At 45.9% G+C, this 23,460-nt stretch overlaps 1 protein-coding gene across 1 annotated transcript in view; it reads right to left on the bottom strand.

Moving 5' to 3' along the window:
• Nucleotides 1-10,139: 10,139 nt before the first annotated feature.
• Nucleotides 10,140-23,460, bottom strand: part of CST7 (cystatin F) — a 43,082-nt gene continuing 29,761 nt past the window's right edge. Inside the window, exons 2-4 of the mRNA XM_075338111.1 lie at nt 15,035-15,195; nt 14,762-14,875; nt 10,140-10,486 (exon numbers count right to left, since the gene is read on the bottom strand). Coding sequence (XP_075194226.1) covers nt 10,364-10,486; nt 14,762-14,875; nt 15,035-15,195 — 398 coding nt within the window. The 3' untranslated portion in view covers nt 10,140-10,363. The remainder of the gene's footprint in view (nt 10,487-14,761; nt 14,876-15,034; nt 15,196-23,460) is intronic.

The following is a 23,460-nucleotide window of genomic DNA, read 5'->3' as shown; positions in this document are numbered from 1 at the left end:
TCAAATGCTGCGGCACTTAAAAGAAAAAAAAAACAAAAACACCACATTCTTTAACCCCATAGCGACGGCCTAACGTCTCAAGACGTCGGAAAAACAGGGTACTTATTCTGTTCCGACGTCTTGAGACGTCAGGCCGGAAAAAGCTTGTAGCGCCCCCCAGTGACGGAAAATCTCGGGGGTTTCAGCTACCGGAGGTAGCTGAGACCCCCAAGATTATGAATCGGGGTGTTTTTTTTGGACCCCGATAATGTGATCGCCGGTATACACCGTATACCGCCGGTCACATTAAAAAAAAAAAAAATGGCAAATAATACTGATTTCTTTCTCATCTGACATGATCAAACATGTCAGATGATAAAGAAATATAAGCTCCTAGTGCCCCCAAAGCCCCCGGTACCGGAGAAATCAACTCCCACCACCCCCACCGGACTTCCAAAATGGCGCCGACGCGCGCCGAAAACTGCCGCCGCCGCCGGCTCTGCATTCATTTCCCTCCGATCTGAAATTTTCAAACATTTCAGATCGGAGGGAAATGTTCTCCCCCTGATCCCTCCTCCGGTATACCGGAGATCTCTGGTCCCCCGGAGCCCCCTCCGGTTCTCCAGAGCTTGCAAGATGGCGCCGACGCGTGCTGAAAACTGCTGCTGCCGCTGCCAGTGCATTCATTTCCCTCTGATCTGAAATGATGAAACATTTCAGATCGGAGGGAAATGTCCTACCCCTGACCCCTCCTCCGGTCCACCGGAGCCCTCTGGTTTACCGGAGCCCCCTCCGGTTCTCTAGAGCGCTCCCCCTCCCCCCCTCCGGAGCATGCAAGATTGCGGCGCACAGCGCGCGGCCGCATTCATCCTGCTCTTTCTGCCGCATGTGACACGTCACATGCGGCAGAAAAGTCGTCCCCAGGTCCCCCGGTCAGCCCCGTTACCTGGCTGGTGATCCGTCCCGCGATCACGCCGCCTCCTTCTTGAATGCTGGCGGCGCATGCGCAGACAGCGGCTGTCAGCTGGATCCCTGCAAGCAGGGACGCTGACGTCGCTGCTGCACAGGCTGCTCCACTGTGGACCGGGGGAGAGTGAGTGCAGTGATCTGCAGCCACACTCCTCACATGGAAAGGCTGCTGTTCCAGAAAATGGGGGGCACGTTCTGTGAGCGTGCCCCTCATATTCTGGAATGAGGTTACTGCAGATCACTCTGCCCTAAGTTGGACCGGGGCAGTGTGAGTGCAGTATTCTCAGATTACTGCACCCACACTGCTCATGGAGAGCTTGCGCTTCCAGAAAATGGGGGATACGTTCCCTGAACGTTCCCCCCATATTCTAGAAGGTCCAGAGTCGCCGAGGGACTGACGTCGCTGCTGCACAGGCTGCTCCACTGTGGACCGGGGGAGAGTGAGTGCAGTGATCTGCAGCCACACTCCTCACATGGAGAGACTGCTGTTCCAGAAAATGGAGGGTACGTTCTGTGAGCGTGCCCCTCATATTCTGGAATGAGGTTACTGCAGGTCACTCTGCTCTAAGTTGGACCGGGGCAGTGTGAGTGCAGTATTCTCAGATTACTGCACCCACACTGCTCATGGAGAGCTTGCGCTTCCAGAAAATGGGGGGATACGTTCCCTGAACGTGCCCCCCATATTCTAGAAGGTCCAGAGTCGCCGAGGGACCTCCAAAATGGATTACAGCGACCGAAATTTATTTATTTTCAATAAATTGGTGAAAGAGCAATGTTTCGGGGAGTTTTTTTTTTCAAATAATTTTTTTTTTTGTCTTTATTTTTTTCTATTACTTGACTGGGTTAGTGATGTCGGGTATCTGTTTAGATGCCGTGACATCACTAACCCCAGGGCTTGATGCCAGGTGACATTACAGCTGGTATCAACCCCGTATATTACCCCGTTTGCCACCGCACCAGGGCGCGGGATGAGCTGGAGCGAAGCGCCAGGATTGGCGCATCTAATGGATGCGCCACTTCTGGGGCGGCTGCGGCCTGCTATTTTTAGGCTGGGAAGAGTCCAATAACCATGGCTCTTCCCACCCTGAGAATACCAGACCCCAGCTGTCCGCTTCACCTTGGCTGGTGATCTAATTTGGGGGGGACCCCACGTTTTTGTTTTTTTGTTTTTTTTAAAAAAAAAACGCCTGGGGAGCCCTCCAAATTGATCACCAGCTAAGGTGAAGCTGTCAGCTGTGGTTTGCAGGCTACAGCTGTCTGCTTTACCCTAGCTGGCTATCAAAAATAGGGGGGACCTCACGTCGTTTATTTTAATTATTAATTTTTTGGGGGGCTAAATACAAGGCTAGGCACCCTTTAGTGCCACATGAAAGGCACTAAAGGGCGCCAGCTTAGAATATGCAGGGGGGTGGGACGTTATATATGTTTGACATCTATCCATTCATCCATTGTAGCATTTTAGGCTATGTGCCCACAATCAGGGTTTGCAGCGTTATGGGCGCAGAGTGTTTTCCCTGCATCCATAGCGCTGCATTGTGCAGTAGAAGCACAGTGGAAGGATTTTTAGAAATCTCATGCCCACTGGGCTTCTTTTCTCCGCAGCATAAACCGACCTGTGGCGCAGCTTCCTGAGCCTCAGCATGTCAATTTATACTGCGGAGACAAGAGTGTTCTCTGCAGGTAAAATAGAGCTAAAGTCCACAGCAGCCTGAACCCAAATCGTGGGCATGGGCAGCTGCGTTCTCCCGTGGACAACACTCACATCTCTGCAGGAAGGTTGACACTCTGTACTAGACGCCGTGTCGCTCGATCATGGCCACATAGCCTAAAAGTGAGAAATTTGTTGCTACAGCAACATTTTTGTGAAGTACCTGTGGATTCAAAATGCTTACTATACTCCTGAATAAAATCCAGTTTCCAAAATGGGGTCACTTGTGGGGGGTTTCTGCTGTATAGGTGTAAGGGGTGGGCAGACCCCTTACAATGAGGTTCCCCGGAATGTTGATGTTATTTAATAAAAATGTTTTATTGTTATATGCACTGTTTTTAGGGGTTCCCCTAGTGGCCGGGTGGGACGGCTGTCTCCACAGAAACAGGGCAGAGGAAAGGAGGAGCCGGCAGCAGAAAGGGGAGGGAGAAGGAGAGTTGAGAAGGAAAAATTAGAACCAGAAGGCAGTTGTGTCCGGGACGGGAGAGAAGAAGCAGAGAAGGGGCAGAGTGTGGGAGTTGGGTGAATAGGAAAGCCGGAGAGAAGAGGAGAAGACGGAACCTCAAGTGCGAAGCAGTACCGGTGTGGGTCCGGTCTGTGGGTAGCCGTAGTGGGAGCCAGGTGAAGTAGATTAGCCGGGCACATCCCCACTGGAGGAGACGTTGGGACAGGTTTTTCCCCTCAGCCAAAAGTGACGGCGGCACCAGGGGTAAGCCTAACAGAAGGGGCCACGACTACAATCCCCGAGGCACCCCTGGCACCCCGTTACATGTGGCGTAGTCGGCAGGATCTGGATTATATGCAAAGGGTCCCGATCCCATGGTGGGAAGAACAAGTGGTGCCTAAGGCGTTGGACCGGGCACAAGATGGCGGCAAGATGGCCGTCGTCTTCAAGGACACAGTAAGTGCGCGAAGAATTGGCGCCAAAAGAAGAGCCTGGGGCTGGCCGGTGAAGAAAAAGAAGTACGGAGTACTCCGCCCAAAGAGGGGAGGTGCTGGCCCCAGAATGCTGAAGAAGACATGTGAAGTGGGCGGTGTTCCAGAAAAAAAGAAGAACCGCCGCGGAGGGGTCGATCTGATGTGGGAGACTGGGGGTGGAGTATACCCAAGAGCGGGAAAAGTAGGCCCGCCTCCACTTCCTCCAGCATCTCCACTGACCCCGCCGCCATTACCAGAGACGCTGACTGCAAACAAGATGGAGACCTCAGGAAAGCAGCAAGATGTGGTGGCCGCGCTAACAGCAACTAATCTGGGCAGAAGACGCCCGAAGCAGGCTGCAGCTGCGGAAGGACTTACTCTCAACCTACCGGCTGTACCCGGAGGACCTGAGCGGCCCACGAAAGTTACCTGGGTCACAACCTGGGACGGCGCGACCGTAGAGACCACGACCGAGGTCCAAGCTACGTACACCGCACAGCTGCCGTCGGGAAACAGACTCCTGGGAATTCCACAACCGTGTCCGGAGGTGTCCCCGCCGGTCGAGGTGGGATCTCCGGCCCCCACCACAGTTCCGGCCCCGGAAGAACCATACGCCCAGGAGCTAGAAAAGGACGAGTGGGGTTTCTTCTGGGATCCAGTGCAGCCGTCGTCCCAGATTCGGCGGAAGTCCCCATCACCAGAACCCGACCCGGTACAGGAGCGATTGCTGGCCGAGACCGTGGCCCGTGAAATGATGGCTGGTCCCCGGAGTGAGGAATTCGAACGACAGTGTACCGTCGGAATTGTGGTAAAGTTCAACCAGAAAGAGGGTTATGGTTTCATCGAGGATGAAGAGACCGGTGACCATTACTTTTACAACCGGGTGAACCTGAACACTGAAGGCCTACCGCAACGCCTGCATACTTTATACCCGGGAGAGAAGGTGCGGTTCATGAGAGAGGTGGGATGCCGGGGCCTCTTTGCGGTCGGAGTGACCCGGATGCCCACTACCCAAGAGGCTGCCCAATGGCAGCAAGAAATCGAGTGGGAGGAATGCCAATACCGGCGGCGTGCACAGCAAAGACCGGTACTGGCTGAGATCTCCCACCCGAGAAGTACACTGGCCGTAGCCCCGGAAGTCATGCCCGGACTGAGCACTGACCCAGAGAAGGGGACCCCGGCGGTGCTGGCTATTCAACAGAGCCTGGTTACTCACCCGGTGATTGTCATGGGCAGTCCCCAGCCGTCCCGTGCAGCGACCCCATCACCCCCGTCGGGGGTTGAGGAGACAAGACCGGAGACCGGGACATCGGAGCCGACCGTCAATTACGAACCCTTCTGGAGGCTGCGCCGGTTGCCTGGGCAGTCCTTGTCTGACTACGTGAAGGCTCAACGGGCTGAATGGCAACGTGCCTATCACCCTGAGTGAACTGTCAAGACCGGAAGAAGTGGACCTGTTTATGTTAAATACTGGCATTGTTCAGAGCCGGAAAAGTTCTGCTGTTTGCAATCGGTTCAAGCTACTAAGCCCGGAAGGAGCCTGATGCTGGACTGAGCCAGAGGCTCCCTCCGCGTTGTTGAAGAAGATCGTGCTGTTTTGTGTTCCTGCCGTCTAAGACCGGGAGTGCTGCAAAAGCCTCCGGGCAGAAGACCTGCAAAGACCGGGAGTGCTTACTGAAGGCCTCCGGGCACGTACCCTACTAAGACCGGGAGCTCCCAGGAGGGACTCCGGGCGCCGAACTGGTGCGCCCCTTGCGTGTGCCCTAAGGTGAACATGTTCGTAGTTTTATTGCAATGACTTTATCATATAAATGTGTTTTTAGGTTTGTGCCTTGCCGGGAGGCTTAGGCTTAAAGAGGGGAGGTATGTAAGGGGTGGGCAGACCCCTTACAATGAGGTTCCCCGGAATGTTGATGTTATTTAATAAAAATGTTTTATTGTTATATGCACTGTTTTTAGGGGTTCCCCTAGTGGCCGGGTGGGACGGCTGTCTCCACAGAAACAGGGCAGAGGAAAGGAGGAGCCGGCAGCAGAAAGGGGAGGGAGAAGGAGAGTTGAGAAGGAAAAATGAGAACCAGAAGGCAGTTGTGTCCGGGACGGGAGAGAAGAAGCAGAGAAGGGGCAGAGTGTGGGAGCTGGGTGAATAGGAAAGCCGGAGAGAAGAGGAGAAGACGGAACCTCAAGTGCGAAGCAGTACCGGTGTGGGTCCGGTCTGTGGGTAGACGTAGTGGGAGCCAGGTGAAGTAGATTAGCCGGGCACATCCCCACTGGAGGAGACGTTGGGACAGGTTTTTCCCCTCAGCCAAAAGTGACGGCGGCACCAGGGGTAAGCCTAACAGAAGGGGCCACGACTACAATCCCTGAGGCACCCCTGGCACCCCGTTACATAGGTACCCAAGGGGCCCTGCTAATGTGACATGGTGCCCGCAATTTGTTTCAACTTTTCCAGAATTCAAATGGTGCTCCTTCCATTCCAAGCCCTCCCATTTATCCAAACAGAGGTTTATGGCCACATGTGGGGTATCCCTGTGCTCATAAGACATTGGATAACAAGCAGCTGTGGGGTCCACGGTTTGTTGTTGCCTCTTGAAAAAGTAACAAATATGATGCTAAAGCAACATTTTTGTGAAAAAAATGAAAATTTTCAATATGGCAACCTAAGCTTATCAAATTCTGTGAAGTACTCTTGGATTCAAACTGCTCACTATACACCTAGATAAAAGCCTTGAGGTGTCTTGTTTCCAGAATGGGGTCACTTGTGGGAAACCTCCACTGTTTAGGCACCTTAGGGGGTCTCCAAATGCAACATAGCGTCCGCTAATGATTCCAGCCAATTGTGCAGTCAAATGGCGCTCCTTCCCTCCCGAGCCCTGCTGTGCACCCAAACAGTTGATTTTCATCACACATAAGGTATCAGCATACTCAGGAGAAATTGCACAATAAATTTTATGCTGAATTTTTTCCTTTTACACTTGTAAAAAAAAAGCTACCTGGTTGAAGTAACAATTTTGTGGTAAAAATGTATTATTTTATTTTCACAGCTCAACATTATAAACTTCTGTGAAGCACCTGAGGGTTCAGGGTACTCACCAAACATCTATATAAATTCCTTCAGGGGTCTATTTTCCAAAATGGGGCCACTTGTGGGGGACCTCCACTGTTTAGGCACCTCAGGGGCTCTCCTAATGCAACATAGCGTACGCTATTGATTCCAGCCAATTTTGCAGTCAAATGGCACTCCTTCCCTTCCGAGCCCTGTCATGCGCCCAAACAGTTGATTTCCACCACATAAGGTATCGCCAAACTCAGGTGAAATTGCACAATAAATTTCATGGTGATTTTTTTCCTGTTACCCTTGTGAAAAAAAAGCTACCTGGTTGAAATAACAATTTTGTGGTAAAATTTTATTTTTTTATTTTCATGGCTCAACGTTATAAAATTCTGTGAAGCACCTGGGGGTTCAGGGTACTCACCAAACATCTAGATAAATTCCTTGAGGGGCCTAGTTTCCAAAATGGGGTCACTTGTGCGGGGTTTCTGCTGTTTAGGTACCTTAGGGGACCTCCAAATGTGACATGGTGCCCGCAATCTTTTTCAGCCAAAATTTCCTTTCCAAAATTCAAATATTGCTCCTTTCGTTCCAAGCCCTCCCATTTGTCCAAACAAAGGTTTCAGACCACATGTGAGGTATCACCGCGCTCATAAAAAAGTGGTTAACAAACCTTGAGGTCAAATTTTTGGAATTACCTCTTGAAAAAGTGAGAAAATTGATGCTAAAGCAACATTTTTGAGAAAATTATTAAAATTTTCAATATGACAACGTAACGTTAACAAAATCTGTGAAGTACCTGTGGATCTAAAATGCTCACTATACCCCTAGATAGAAGCCTTGAGGGGTCTAGTTTCCAAAATGGTGTCACTTGTGAGGGGTTTCTTCTGTTTAGGTACCTTAGCGGACCTGTAAATGCAACATGGTGCCCGCAATCTATTTCAGCCAAATTTGCTTTCCAAAATTCAAATATTGCTCCTTCTGTTCCGAGCCCTCCCATTTGCCCAAACAGGGGTTTCTGACCACATGTGGGGTATCGGCGCGCTCATAAGAAAGTGGGGAACAAGTTTTGGGGTCCATTTTGTTGTGTTATTTCTTCTAAAAGTGAATAAATTTGGGTTAGAGCAACATTTTTAGGTAAAATTTAATTTTTGCTTTTTTTCATTCCACATTGCTTTTGTTCATGTGAAGCACCTGAAGGGTTAATAAACTTCTTGAATGTGGTTTTGAGTACTTTGGGGGGGGTGCAGTTTTTAGAATGGTGTCACTTTTGGGTATTTTCTATCATCTAGGCCTCTCAAAGTCACTTCAAATATGATGTGGTCCCTAAAAAAATGGTTTTGTAAATTTTGATGTAAAAATGAGAAATCGCTGATAAACTTTGAACCCCTCTAACTTCCTAACAAAAAAAAATGTTGTTTCCAAAATTGTGCTGATGTAAAGTAGACATGTGGGAAATGTTATTTATTAACTATTTTGTGTCACAGAAATCTCTGGTTTAAACGGTATAAAAATTAAAAAGTTGAAAATTGCTAAATTTTTCAAAATTTTTGCCAAAATTCAATTTTTTTCATAAATAAATGCAAAAAATATTGTCCTAAATTTGGTACTAACATGAAGTCCAATATGTGACGAAAAAACAAACAAACAATCTCAAAATCACCAGGATCCGTTGAAGCGTTCCAGAGTTATAACCTCATGAAGTGACACTGGTCAGAATTGCAAAATTTGGTCTGGTCATTAAGGTGAAAATTAGCTCCGTCACTAAGGGGTTAAAAACCTAGTGGAACAGGCGGGACCCTGGTGGCTTCTCACTACTAGATGTGTCAGGTCTCTTCCCTGCGTGTATAGGGAAAGGACAGTCACTGATAGCGGGTAGGGAGAAACAACCGGTGACCTGCCTGTCAGATTAGAATCATTTACGGATTGGTCTCCGGTGGCTTTTAAGGTATGTTAAGATGGAGGTGCCACACGTCCCAATATAGGAATCATCCAAGTGGTCTTTTAACTGATTTTATTATGCACTTTTGCACAGCAAAAATAAGTGCATAAAAAGCTAGATGAGTGAATAAACCCCCTAATGGGCTGGTAATACAATAGTTGTAATTGGGTGGATCAGTACTTTTCACGTTGCGACATCACTACCGAAATATCGTTGGGGTCACGGTTGTTGTGACGCACATCCGGCGCCGGTAGCGACATCGCAATGTGTAAATCCTAGGAGCGACAATGAACGAGTGCAAAACAGTCAAAAATTGCTGATCTGTGTCACGTCATTCATTTTCATAATGTTGCTCCAGCTGCAGGTACGATGTTTGTCGCTCCTGCAGCTCCACACATCGCTGTGTGTGAAGCCGCAGGAACGACAAACATCTCCTTACCTGCGTCCACAGTCAATGAGGAACGAAGAAGGTGGGCGGGATGTTACGTCCCGCTCATCTCCACCCCTCCGCTTCTATTGGCTGGCCGCTTAGTGACGTCGCGGTGACGCTGCCGAACTCACCTCCCCCTTCAAGGAGGGATTGTTCGGCGTGATTGTTCGGCGGTCTCCGCGACGTCGCCGACAAGGTATGTGCGTGTGACGCTGCCGTAGCGATAATGTACGGCAGATATCGCATGTGCGACGGGGGCGGATACTATCGCGCTCGACATCGCTAGCCGATGCTAGTGATGTCGCAACGTGTAAAGTACCTCTAAGTGTTCCCATCCTTCTAAGAGGTTAATCAAATCATCATACCTAGTGCATTGGTCCTCAAGCTACTGCAATTAACAATTTTTAGAAGTATGGTGTAACGTTTGAATTCAATGAAACCCACCAGTAAGATGGTAGAAAAATAGTCCTGAATGACGAGTCAATGTATAAACCTGTCCCTCTACGGGTTAAACTGACAAGCAGTGGTGATGCAGAGGGTTTAGCCTGCTTGCCCTGCTGTATTTTTTTTTTTTACCAATCTAAAAAAATCCTAACAAACTTACTGCATCTGTGTCTGCTTGTCAGTGGTACAGTGTAATGTAGCATTCCGGGATTTCCCTCTGGCAGGTGCTAGGCAAAGTAGTAAAGCTGTTGGTGGTACGCAAATAACAGTATGCCCCCACCAGTGTACCGTACGTACAAAAAGTTGTGTGCAGTTATACACTGGGAAAATGTAGCACTAGCTACGGGGTCCTACTCTGTGCTTGTTGTGTTCTTTTTCCAACACCTTGATTGACCATCACACAGTGAATTTTCTGCCAGCAGCTCCAGTATTTTCAAAGAGTGTAGCACCAGAGACCATTTCTTCTGACTTTTAAAGTATGTTTTTTTTTTTGTTTTTTTTTTTTACCGCAGCAGTTTTAGAGTCAAGCGTTCCTGGTTGAAATCATGGAGCCAGTGTTTGATGCGTGCTGCCAGATTCTCTTTCATAAAATGGGACAACTCCAGTAAATTAAAATAATTATATATTTTATGCATTCAAACACATTTCATATTTAATCACCAAAAGATTAATTTATTTTCTTATAAAAACAAATACAGTGAATAAATCGGTGATATTGGGTCCTATTGTCAGTAAATCTTAAACTTGAGAAGTGCAGCTGTGCACCAGTGTTAAACCCATTAAATCATACGTGAAAACGTTTAGGGGATGAGGATATGTCATCATCACTTGTGCGAAGGTGGCCACTTTAACAATTTTTATTTACAGTTTCCTTTTTACATTTCTTCCATTAGGTAGCATCTTTAAGCAGCAGATACTTCAGCCTTATAGGAAGCTTCTATTGTTGTGTGTTCTTTGTGGTTCTGGATCCGGACTGCATTCTAGGAGAGACACTTTTTCGAAGTGCAACCAGCTGATTTTCCAGACCTCGGAGTAACATGTGAACACCTAAACAAAAAGACATACAGAAAAAGTCAGGGCATATCTAACAGAATAGGAGCTGTCTTTGCACAAATAACACGGCATTATATAAAAATGACATGTCTTCTGGCATTTGTAAATTATAGCCCCACAGGTATACCCCGGTCTTACAGCCGACCCATGTGATCACATGACAATCGATTGACCTAATAACTGCATTCAATGCTAAATGTAATACATTTGAAACCGTTTTAAATTTGGTGCCATGATGGGTTTTTTTTATCCACGCTGGTTTGGAAACCTTTCCAAAAATTGTTTTCTTAAGAAAAAAAAATGCAGTCACACCAAACAGGGAAAGGTTCACTAAGACAAATCAATTGATCAAAATAGCAGCGCTCCGTGCCGTGTCTTTCACTGATTAATACAACAAAAAGGAGCCTTTAAACTCTGAGATTTCTCAGATCTTGCAGTCATAAATCCAAATGGGCTGAATGGATGATTTTGGTAACAGTTTCAGAAACCCCAAGATTTCTGAGCACCATTGCTTTCATCTTGTGCCTCAAGGAGGAGCACCATCCTAATTATCAGTGGGGTAACGGGGCAAAAATAAAAATATATATAGTTGAGGCCAAGTTTAGAGATTGACTCAAGTTTTGGTTTCCCCAAGGTCTGCTGGTTGAATGTTTTTAGAGCCAGTAGGCTAAGTTCGCACACTGCGTGTTTTTGACGCTGCGTTTTTGGCCGCTAAAAACGCACAAAAACGCACCCGCGTCGAAAAACGCGTCAAAAAACGCATGCGGTTTTACCGCGATTTGGTGCGTTTTGCTGCGTTTTTCCAATGCATTGCATGGGGGAAAAACAAAGAAAAACGGAGGAAAAGAATTGACATGTCCATTGTTTTTTTCAAGCTCAAAAACGCAGCTTAAAAAAACAGTTGTGTGCGGACAGCAAAAATGAAAACTCATAGACTTTGCTGGGGAAGCAAAGTCATGCAGTTTTGAGACCAAAAACGCACCCTAAAAACGCGCAAAAACGCAGCGAAAAACGCACTGTGCGCACATAGCCTTAGTCAGATATTTCTATCATTACTGAAGGATAAATATCAGCATTTCAAAAGTGTTTAAACCTTTAGGCCTCGTGCACACATTGAGCATTTGGTGAGTTTTTTACCTCAGTATTTCTAGCAAAAACCAGGAGTGGAACAATCAGAGCAAAAGTATAATAGCAACACGGCACCATTTCTGCATTTTTTACCCACTCCTTGCTTTGGCTACAAATACTGGAGGAAAAAACCAAAACAAAAAACCCATACCAAATACTCAACGTGTGGATGTGGCCTTAAATCACAATAATATAAAATATATAATAAAAATCTCACACACACACACACACACACACACACACACACACACACACACTATAAGGCCATGTGCTCATGTTGACTATTTGGTGATTTTTTTTTAAAATCAGTATCTGTAGCCAAAACCAGGCATGGGTCCCAAAAAAAAAAATAAAAAAAATAAAATACAGAAGTGTTGCCAGTGTTTCTATTACCTCAGATTGTGCCAATCCTGGTTTTGGTTTACAAATACTGGAGGTAAAAAACTAACCAAATGCTCAACATGTGCACTTAGCCTTATTGACAATACATCACGTTTATACAGTTTAGGATTACCCATATTTTCCCGATGTGATAAGATCTGGGGAGTTTCCTGGCCAGGTATGCGAAATGTCAATGTTTTATTTTTCAAACCACTTAGCTATCACTTTTACACTGCGACAATTGCTCTATCATTCTGGAAAACATTGTTCATCCCTAAATTGCTTCTGGGTTGTTTGGAGAAGATGCTCTTGGAGGAGGTTTTCATTCATGGCAATGTTCTTAGGCAAAAGTGTAAGTGAGTCCACTCCATAGATGAAAAGCAAACCCCACACATGAATAGTCTGAGGATGCTTTACTGTTGGCATGACACAAGACTCATTGTAGCATTGACCTTTTCTTCTCTGGACAGCAATTCTTCCAGATATCCCAAACAGTCTCAAGGAGTTTTCTTCAGAAAAAAAATATACCCCAGGCCTCTGCAGTCCAAACCCTTTACTTCCTGTAGAGTGTCAGACTGTATTTATTGTTTTCTTGGAGAAAAGTGGCTTCACTACGGCCTCTCTTACATCAAGCCAGCCTCGAAAAACCTTTGCCTCACTGTACTTGTAGATACACTGACACCTGTCTACTGCCATTCCCATTGTGTTTGTTTTAAACCATAATTGAATCCTCATTATATAAGATGGTCCTAGCATTTGCTCGACTTTTTTTGGTGCCCTGAAGACTTTTTCACAGCATTTGAAATTTGAACCGCTTTCTTTGAAGTTCTTGACAAACCGATAAATGGTTGATTCTGGGGCAATCATACAAGCAGCAATGTCCTTGCCTGTAAAACCCCTTTGAGGCAAAGTAATGACTATAACTAAGCAAAGAAACCTGCGGCACATTAAACAGCAAGACAGGGTCAACCACAATACAATGAAAGGTGTTGAACCCATTCCACTCCAAGAATCATAGAAAGAAAGGAGGACAAAGGAGTTTTAAAGGTGAAAAAAGTTAAAAGGTAATTTTTATTGAGGCAAATGTTAAAAAGATAGAATTTTACATTTCCATGTGACACAACAATAATATAATTATAAATAGGAAATAGATCCAGTAAAAAGAGGTAGTACAGTGGGTGAGCAAGCAAAAATGACCTAATGTACGCCCTATATCAGGTGACCTAGAAGTAATCGCCGGATAAATGGCCGACAATGGAGGTCAGGAGTAATACCTTGGGCGCCTGGTGCACAAAGCCTGCGGGTGGAAGCGATGGGTAGGCAAGCGGTGATGACCGGATATGCGCCCTGTACCTGGAGGCCTGGAAGTAATCGCCGGGTAAGCGGCTAACAGAAGCTCAGCGGTAATACCTGGGGCACAGAGCCTACAGATGGAAGCGCTCCGCGTGGAGGACCTGATGTACGTTTCGCAAAGGATTATGGTCGCTTATTCATAGGTAAGTCTTAGCCATGAATAAGCGACCATAATCCTTTGCGAAACGTACGTCGGGTACTCCACGCGGAGCGCTTCCATCTGTAGGCTCTGTGCACCGGCGCCCTAGGTATTACCGCTGACCTTCTGTTAGCCGCTTACCCGGCGATTACTTCCAGGCCTCCAGGTACAGGGTGCATATCCGGTCATCACCGCTTGCCTACCCATCGCTTCCACCCGCAGGCTTTGTGCACCAGGCGCCCAAGGTATTACTCCTGACCTCCATTGTCAGCCGTTTATCCGGCGATTACTTCTAGGTCACCTGATATAGGGCGTACATTAGGTCACTTTTGCTTGCTCACCCACTGTACTACCTCTTTTTACTGGATCTATTTCCTATTTATAATTATATTATTGTTGTGTCACATGGAAATGTAAAATTCTATCTTTTTAACATTTGCCTCAATAAAAATTACCTTTTAAACTTTTTTCACCTTTAAAACTCCTTTGTCCTCCTTTGTTTCTAAAGTAATGACTATATAGGCTTCCTTAGAGTTATCCATAACTAACAGAAGAATACAGTGATTTTAATCATCAGATCCTTTCTAAAGCACCAGTCTGCTCCTGTAATTCAATCAGCATGACATTGATATCAGATGCCTTGTCCTAGTTAAGACTTTCTCCTGAGGCAACGAGAAAAATTACTGAAATAATGTAAGCCTGTCATTTTCTGATACAGCTGAAATGTGTTTTTCTTTAATGTAAATTTACATGGCACGGAATCACTTCAACGTTTTGCAATTCATTTGATAACTTTTCAAACAAAACAAACAAACAATCTAGAGTTAATGCAAATTACCGCTATAAAACTTGAAACAGAAAATGTTTTTTTTAAAACCAAAATTTGTGTCAGTCTTAACAGTTTTGGCCATGACTGTATGATGGCTTATCTCAATGGCCTGTAAGAAGTAAACATTCCCTATAACATTATAACCTGGTGTATTACAGCTTTGATTTACCGTAGTAGTGGCGCTTCTGACAATTTTTGGTAAATTTTTCATGTGAACATATCCCAAGTTTGTAAATCCCTAGTAACTAGTCTAGAATAACCAATATATTCAGCAAAAATCTGAACTGGCACCAAACTGATAGCAGAATAGAGTAAAGCACATTGGCATTCCTCAACATAGAACACAAGATAAGAAACAGCCTATTAAGATTAATAGTCAATGAAAACAACTCAGAATTGATACAGATTACTATATTAGGTCATTATATCATTTTCTTACTCTTTTCATAGGTCCTTTTTGAAAATCACATTCATCCAAAATGTATTCTGTGTTCTTTTTACAGACTGTTCTTGCCAACTTTGCTCTTAGCATATATTTTATACCTTTCACAATCTGCAAAAAAAACACAAAAATGAAAATTATATACATACCGCATTATATTATAATATATCTATATACACACACACACACACACAAATTTACATGCTGCATACCACTGTATATAAGAATTTACAGTTTGTACCTACGCAAGTAATATTACACAATTCACACCTGAATCATGGCTTTCTGGATCTCTAATTCTTTGGAAAGATAGACATCATTGGACATGTTATTAAAGGCGTAGACTGTTACTCTCATTGCTTTCTTTACTTCAGGGTCATTTGTGCTGGCATTTCTTGGAAATCCAGGGTCTATAGTGGACGTGCGAAACTCTAAAATACAAGAAAAATGTAATTTAATTTTATTTTTAGGGAATACAAAAAACACTTCTAGTAATTAGAATTTTAATGCAGAAAAATTATTAAATGCAAAACCTACAGTGAAGGAAATAATTCTTTGATCCCTTGCTGATTTTGTAAGTTTGCCCATTGACAAAGACACGCGCAGTCCATAATTTTAAAGGTAGGTTAATTTTAACAGTGAGAGATAAAATATCCAAAATAAAATCCAGAAAAATCAGTGTAAATTATATAAATTTGCATTTTGTAGAGAGAAATAAGTATTTGATCCCCTAACCACCATTAAGAGTTCTGGCTCCTACAGACTAGTTAGACACTCCTAATCAACTCATTACCTGCATTAAAAACAGCTGTCTTAAATTGTCACCTGTATGACAGACTCCTGTCCACTCCTGTCCACAGACTCAATTAAGCAGTCAGACTCTTACCTTTACAACATGGGCAAAACCAAAAAGCTTTCTAAGGATGTCAGAAACAAGATCATAGACCTGAACAAGTCTGAATGGGCTATAAAACCATAAGTAAGACACTGGGTGAGAAGGAGACAACTGTTGGTGCAATAGTAAGAAAATGGATGAAATACAAAATGAGTGTCAATCGACATCAATCTGGGTCTCCATGCAATATCTCACCTCGTGGGGTATCCAGGATCATGAGGAAAGTGAGAGATCAGCCTAAAACTACACGGGGGGAATTTGTTAATGATCTCAAGGCAGCTGGAACCACTGTCACCAAGAAAACCATCGGTAACACATTACACCATAATAGCTTAAAATCCTGCAGTTTCTGCAAAATCCCACTGTTCAAGAAGGCACATGTGCAGGCCCATCTGAAGTTTGCCAATGAACAGCTGAATGATTCTGAGTGATTGGGAGAGAGGGTGTTGTGGTCAGATGAGACAAAAATTGAGCTCTTTGGCCTTAACGCAACTCGCCGTGTTTGGAGGAAGAGAAATGCTGCCTATGACCCAAAGAACACAGTCCCCACTGTCAAGCATGGAGGTGGAAACATTATGTTTTGGGGGTGCTTCTCTGATAAGGGCACAGGACAACGTCACCGCATCAAATGGGACAATGAACGGAGCCATGTACTGTAAAATCGTGAGTGACAACCTCCTTCCCTCCTCCAGGACATTAAAATGGGTCGCGGCTGGGTCTTCCAGCACGACAATGACCCAAAACATACAGCCAAAGCAACAAAGGAATGGCTCAAAAAGAAGCACATTAAGGTCATGGGAGTGTCTCCAGGCCTTAATCCCATAGAAAATTTATGAAGGGAGCTAAAGTTCCGAGTAGCCAAGTTACAGCCTCAAAATACTGGACCATAGTGGACCAAAATGCCTCCTGACATGTGTGCAAACCTCATCATAAAAACTACAAAAAATGTCTGATTGCTGTGCTTGCCAATAAGGGTTTTGCCAACAAGTCTTGTTTGCCAGAAGGATCAAATACTTATTTCTCTTTGCAAAATGCAAATACATTTATATAAATTATATAATGTGATTTTCTGGATTTTATTTTGGATACTCCATTTCACTGTTAAAATTAACTTACCCTTAAAATTATAGACTGTTTAAGTCTTTGTCAGTGGGTAAACTTACAAAATCAGCAAGAGATCAAATAATTATTTCCTTCACTGTAACCATTCACTCCCTTCAAAATAGTTTATTAGAATTGCTTCCGGTAGTATTTCCAACATTGTGTATGTGTTGGTCGGATCAATTTTTCACATGTTAAAACTACAGATTGTCATTTTTCTGCACAAAACTGTGTAATTTCATGCAAAAAAAACCAATGATGGAACATGTATTTCTAATAGAGTTGGTGTGAATTGAATCGTAAGAGCCAATTCAGCAGCTAAATCAGGCATCTCTGGCCACTGGACATGAGTCATGGGGATCGCCTCCTACCTGCCGGCATCCAATGCTTTATTTAGATAAGCAAGCTTGGTAGATCATGTGTGTGTCATTCCATAATGAAGATGTCATGCCAGGCTTGGTAATTACAAGAAGAACAGAGAATGCCAGTGTGTCGCCCAGGAATATGGGATACTCTGTCTCGGGCAGTGAATATCTGGGGAATGTCACTTTGGTGGCTGTTGCCCGGCTCTGTGCCCTGGGCCCTTTTTGTAAAGAGGTATAGTTACAGGGGATTAGATTAGTGTTCACACATGACGCCACTTGCGGTGTTGGGGTTATGTGGATGGAGCCGCCGCTGCACATTGTCCACTACTGGTGCTGGTGTTAATGGCAGCCTGGATGGTAGGCCCTCCGCAAGCAGGGCCGAGCCCCAGAGGATAGGTGTAATGATGGGTGTCGGAAGAAGGTAGTCCAGACAAGGGGTTCAGTGCAACTGGTTCTTTACTCACTTTGTGGTGGTAACGGATCACCCGAGGCCGGCTGGTTTCACTTTCAGGTCCCCTTTGTTCCAGTGCCAGTGTAGTAGTCTGGTACATTTTTCCCCTGCACCTGTCTCTGGTTCGTGGATCCCTGTGGTGTAGAGCAATTGGGGGTCCCCGTCCGGTGATTTTTCCACTGCTGTCCGTATGACGGTAGTGTGAACCCTGTGGGGTTAGAGTCTATGGTCCGGTCCCTGGCTCTCTCTTTACTACTGAGTCTCGGATTTTTAGGGTCCGCAAGGTCCTTGATGGTCCCCTCGCTGTGCAGGCATTATCATGCCTGCCTGGAGCTTTATACCTGACCTAGGGCCCTGTACCTCATTGGTGCGTAGTTCCAGGAGTACTCCATCGGCAACTACCCTCCTAGGCACCAGGTTACTGTCAACTCCTTGTCAGTGCGTCGCCTCATGTCCACCTTCACTCTCCGACTACTGTCTCATTGACTACTGTCCTCAGTTTGCCCCTCCCACCTGGTCAACTAGTAGACTGGACTGGCTCCACCTCTCGGCGGCCATCCATTGGTCCGACCCTAGCCTTGTACCATTGTGTGGGGGATTGTTGGGGAAAACTGGGATTACCTGGAGCGTTTGTGTACTACGGGCACTGGTCTTCCGGGGCCCTAGGGGGTAGGTCCTGCATCCTGGTAGGGATGCAGAACGTTGTAGTTCCCTGATGGCCTCAGGGGCGCTACACCAGCAGATAGGAGGTGCTTCTCAGGGCTTCTTCCAGTGGCCACAAATAACTGACCCGGCCAGCGGACTGTAGCAGCTGTCATTTTCAAGTCATCCAACATATTTATAAATTCAACTTAGGAGTCAGTTACTGACTTGACAAAGTCAGGACACTAAAGGGAACCTGTCATATTAAAACCGCTAACCTGAATCTATGGGGGTAACCTGCAGTTTAACAGCGTTCTGAAGCCATGCGGCCGATGCAGTGAAAAGCCCCACTGCTGTGTGAAACCGAGTGGTTACTCCCAGGATACAGCGGGTCATGAACAAGGAACAAAACCAGACTAGGTTTAAAACGCAAACTTTTTATAACCCAATAAAGGCAATGGGGATGTAACGCAAATATAAACACAAAGAAATGTACAGGCACCCAGCTACTGAACCAGGATCAGCGTGCTGGGCTAAGGACTGACTCCAATAGGACAGGAACCAACAGGAATAGTTTACCTAAACAGAAACTTCTGAAAACTCTATAAGGTGTAAATCACTGGGTGTATGAAGGCGCTGTCTCTGGACCAGCACCACTAATTAACAATCTTAGAGTTTCTGCTAATTCCCCGCCATTCCACCACACATATAAGCAACACAGAAAAGTACCTCAGGGTTAACCATTGCTAGTAGGGATACACCAGAAAGATTCCATACTAAACACAAAACCAAAGATTTCAGTGACTAGCCCAATAAATTGGCATTGTAGAGGGCACTGAAAAAAAAAGAGTAATCGAGACACTGATGGTGAAATACAAAAGTTTTTTTATTAATAAAAAGGGGTGAACAAAGGACAGAGTGACGAAGCCACGCTTGGTGAAACACGAGTCGAGGCCTCAGCCCCCACCACTGACCTGACTGCTGCGTTATTACTTCCATTATGTCTCAAGGTAATGATTGCTGTATTTGCTAACTTTCTTATTTGTGCCTATGGGAGGAGTATCCCTAGGGTGTTTAACCAAAACCATGTGTGTTATACCTTATGGCTCTCTCCCGGGCTATTTGATAAGTATAATCTCGGCACCTTGGTTCAGCAGCCTTTTATTAATGTTAGTTGGTGTATGTTTTTGTGCTTTTCTGTATCTGGCAAGTATTCCACCTTTTTGCCCTCACCATCTGTCTTTTGTTCACCCTTTTATTAAAGGGGTGGTTCACCCATATTTTTTATTGTCTAGATCGATATATTGAGAAACAGTGTTTCTCTCAAATACCTTGTGTTGTCAATAGTGCCTGTGAGAGGCGCTAGTGCAGACCGCTGCTTCCCGTCCAGTGACGTACCCGTCCAATGCTGCCTCGTCACATCCGTGCAGCCGGCTACATTCTGAGCCCATCTTCTCCCTGCTCCTCCTCCCTCCAGCACGTCTCTTGCTTGCAGCGTTCTGCGAGGAGGGAGGAGGGAGGGGGGAGCAAATGGGCTGTGACAGCAGTGAAACACCGCTCACAGCTCAGAGTCTGGAAGACTATAGCCGGCTGCACGGATGTGACGTGGCAGCATTGGACGGGTACGTCACTGGACGGGGAGCAGCGGTCTGCAATAGCGCCTCTCACAGGCACTATTGACAACACAAGGTATTTGAGAGAAACACTGTTTCTCAATATAATATCGATCTAGACAATAAAAAATATGGGTGAATCACCCCTTTAATAAACAACTTTGTATTTCACCATCAGTGTCTCGATTCCTCTTTTTCAGTGCCCTGTACAATTCCAATTTATTGGGCTTGTCACTGAAATATTTGGTTTTGTGTAGTATATATAAGACCTGGTCTGGCCAAAAAACACTATTGAGTCAGTGTGTACACTTGTCCGCAAAAACAAAAAGATCTAGGCCAGGCCTGAGCTGCACGTATTTATGTTCAGGGGGTCTCCAGGCAAAGGGGATATCCGTTCCGTGTCAGACTCTGCAACAGTTCTGTATGGCACAGACAAGCACCAGGGACAGTTCCCCTAGGGCTGAAGTCACAGACTGATAGCAAGGCCTCAGATGAAGATTTCCTCCGCGTTCACTTCTGCAGCCGCTGTCTCTCTCTGGCAGCTGTTTATATCTACTCACAAGAAGCTGAGTGGACTCTGCTCATACAGCAGTCAGTGGCCTCTCTCGCTCTCACTCCAGGCCTGCTAGCATGCACCACGACACCGACAGCCACCTCTCTCTCCAGTCTCTCTGCTCTGAGTCTCTAATCTTTCCTTTCAAATTCCTGTTTTTTCACCTCACAGCATTCTCCTCTAAGGGCAATTTTACACATCCAGCGTTTTGCTGGATTGCCGGATCCATCACACTCCAGTACAGTGTAATACAGTACAACGGCATCGCGGCAACCTGACAGCAACATGACAGCATGCGATCGGAGATTGCCGCGATGCCGTTGTACAGTATTCACACTGTACTGGAGTGTGACAGATCCGGCAATCCGGCGAAATGCCAGACATGTGAAACGGCCCTAAGTCTGAGTATCCCTCCCCCTGCTGGACAGAAGGAGACACTGCAGCTGGAGTATTTGCAATATCAGCACTCTCACAGCTGGGAGGAAATTAACTTTGTCTCCAAGCAGCTTTGGGCATTCAGTCGAAAAGCACTCATCTCAGGCTGGTTTCACATCTGCGTTGTTTCAACGCAAAACGGACTCCGTCACTAAGGCTGCTTTCACACATCCGGATTTTTGCTCTGCGGCACAATACGGCGTTCTGCAGAAAAACCGCAACCGGCTTTTATAACGCCGATTGCGTTTTTTTTTGCATAGACTTACATTAGTGCCGTATTGTGCCGCAGGGGCTTGCGTTCGGTCCGGTTTTTGCCGCATGCGGCAGATTTAGCCGATGCGGCGGCCGGATCGAACGTTCCCTGCAACGTTTTTTTCTCCGGCAAAAAACACCGCATCGCGCCGCATCCGGCCGCTGCGGTGCATTTTTCAATGCATCCCTATGGAGGCCGGATGCGGCGCGATGCGGAAAAAAACCGCATCCGGTCGTCGCATGCGTTTTTTTTCCACTGCGCATGCTCAGTAGCATGCCGCAACCGGAAAAAACCGGACCGGCCGCATGTAAAAACTTATGCAAAGGATGCGGTGTTTTCGCCGCATCCGTTGCATAGTTTTCACAGCCGGATTGAGCCGCAGGGCTCAAACCGGATGTGTGAAAGTAGCCTAATGTTTACAGTTCATTTATTTACAGTGGAAGAGCGACAGCATGACTCATGCACTACCCGCATGTGTCCACATGGTGTCGCGCTTACACTGTAAATAAATGAACTGTAATACAGTAGTGACGGAGTCCGTTTGCGTGAAAATAGCGCAAGTGTGAGTGGGGCCTCATTCCTAATCTCCCAATGCACATCTCCAGGCAGGGAGCTCTCCTGGAGCGTCACTGCTGGCAATATATAGAACAGAAGCTCAGCTGCAAGTGAGCTACAATCAGCTCCTGTGAAGTGCTGGCATCAAGAAGAAGTGGAGCCCTTGGGCCAGAGCAGATTGCCAGGAGAGGTGTGTGTGTGTGTGTTTTTAAATGTGTATGGGATATTTGCCAGTATATAGGGAGTGATGTGAGGGCTCGTCCTTTATATAGAGAGGCTATATGGAGGCTCACACTGAATTTAGGGAAGCCATGTGGGGGCTCATCCTGTACATGGGCTCATCCTGTATATATGGGGGCTGTGTGTTGGCTTATACTGTATATGGGTCGGGGTGTTAGCATACTTAAATCTGCTCAATATTAAGAGATCATTTTATATTAATTGCAATTATTGTGTTAATAGTCATATGGAGCAGAATTATTTTTAACTTATTGGCTTGTCACTCCACAACAAACACGGTCTTTCATGTGGCCCCTTGGGAAGATTATTTGCCCAGTCCTGCAATATCATGTATAGCGCTGTACATAATGGAAAAATAGTTCTTGTTTTGCATCTGCAGATGCCTACCGGAGGACCTGTGTGTGAAAAATGTGACCCTAACGATCTATCAAAAGAAGGGGGAATCATGTGGCATGTCCCATGATACATCGGGCTTTGGACTGGGGGTTGGGTGGGGGGGGGAGGGAATATGTTTATTTATACAGTAAAACAGGAGTATAATGGCCCAAACATGAACAAAACTGTCTTTACCTACCAGTGATTGAATACTGCGTTACAATACAGGTGCCCATATAAATTAAATAATCATCAATGGAACTCGCTATTTCAGGTGGAACTGGTCAGCCGTGTAATGTGTATAGCCATGTCCCAACTGTTTTAGACTTCGCACTTGTGACAATGTGCAGCTTATTCTCATTATATTTTTGGCTTAAGCGGAGACTGGCAGGAAATCAAACAGACAAGAACATTCAGTTGAAGGTTTTTATCTATTTTATGATATTCAGTAACTGAATGATGTTTACAAGGATATGACAAGTGAGATAACTTTCTAGCTTCTCAGTCACAGCTGTGTAATGGGTGCTTCACACATAGCGAGATCGCTACCGAAATCGCTGCTATGGCACGGTTTTGGTGACGCAACAGTGACCTCATTAGCGATCTCGCTGTGTGTGACACGGAGCAGCGATCTGGCCCCTGCTGCGAGATCGCTGCTCGTTACACACAGCCCTGGTTCGTTTTCTTCAAAGGCGCTCTCCGCTGTGACACACAGATCGCTGTGTGTGACAGCGAGAAAGCGACGAAATGAAGCCAGCAGGGAGCAGGAGCCGGCATCTGGCAGCTGTGGTAAGCTGTAACCAAGATAAACATCGGGTAACCAAGGTGGTTACCGATATTTACCTTAGTTACCAGCCTCCGCCGCTCTCACGCTGCCTGTGCTGCCGGCTCCGGCTCTCTGCACATGTAGCTGCAGTACATATCGGGTTAATTAACCGATGTGTACTGTAGCTAGGAGAGCAAGGAGCCAGAGCGCTAAGCAGTGTGCGCGGCTCCCTGCTCTCGCGGTTATGATCGCTGCTTCGGCTGCTGTGTTTGACAGCTAAGCAGCGATCATAACAGCGACTTACAAGGTCGCTGTTACGTCACAGAAAATGGTGACGTAACAGCGACCTCGTTGTCGCTGTCGCTTAGTGTGAACCAGCCCTAAGGCTGTAAACAGTCGCGGTTTATCTGCAGGTCACAACCCTATATCTGTAACCGAAAAGCTGACTGCAA

This window comes from Anomaloglossus baeobatrachus, chromosome 3 (assembly GCF_048569485.1).
Source record: "Anomaloglossus baeobatrachus isolate aAnoBae1 chromosome 3, aAnoBae1.hap1, whole genome shotgun sequence".
Taxonomy (NCBI): domain Eukaryota; kingdom Metazoa; phylum Chordata; class Amphibia; order Anura; family Aromobatidae; genus Anomaloglossus; species Anomaloglossus baeobatrachus.
Note: the sequence above shows the minus strand (reverse complement) of the source record. Positions and strands in the feature narration are given on the sequence as shown.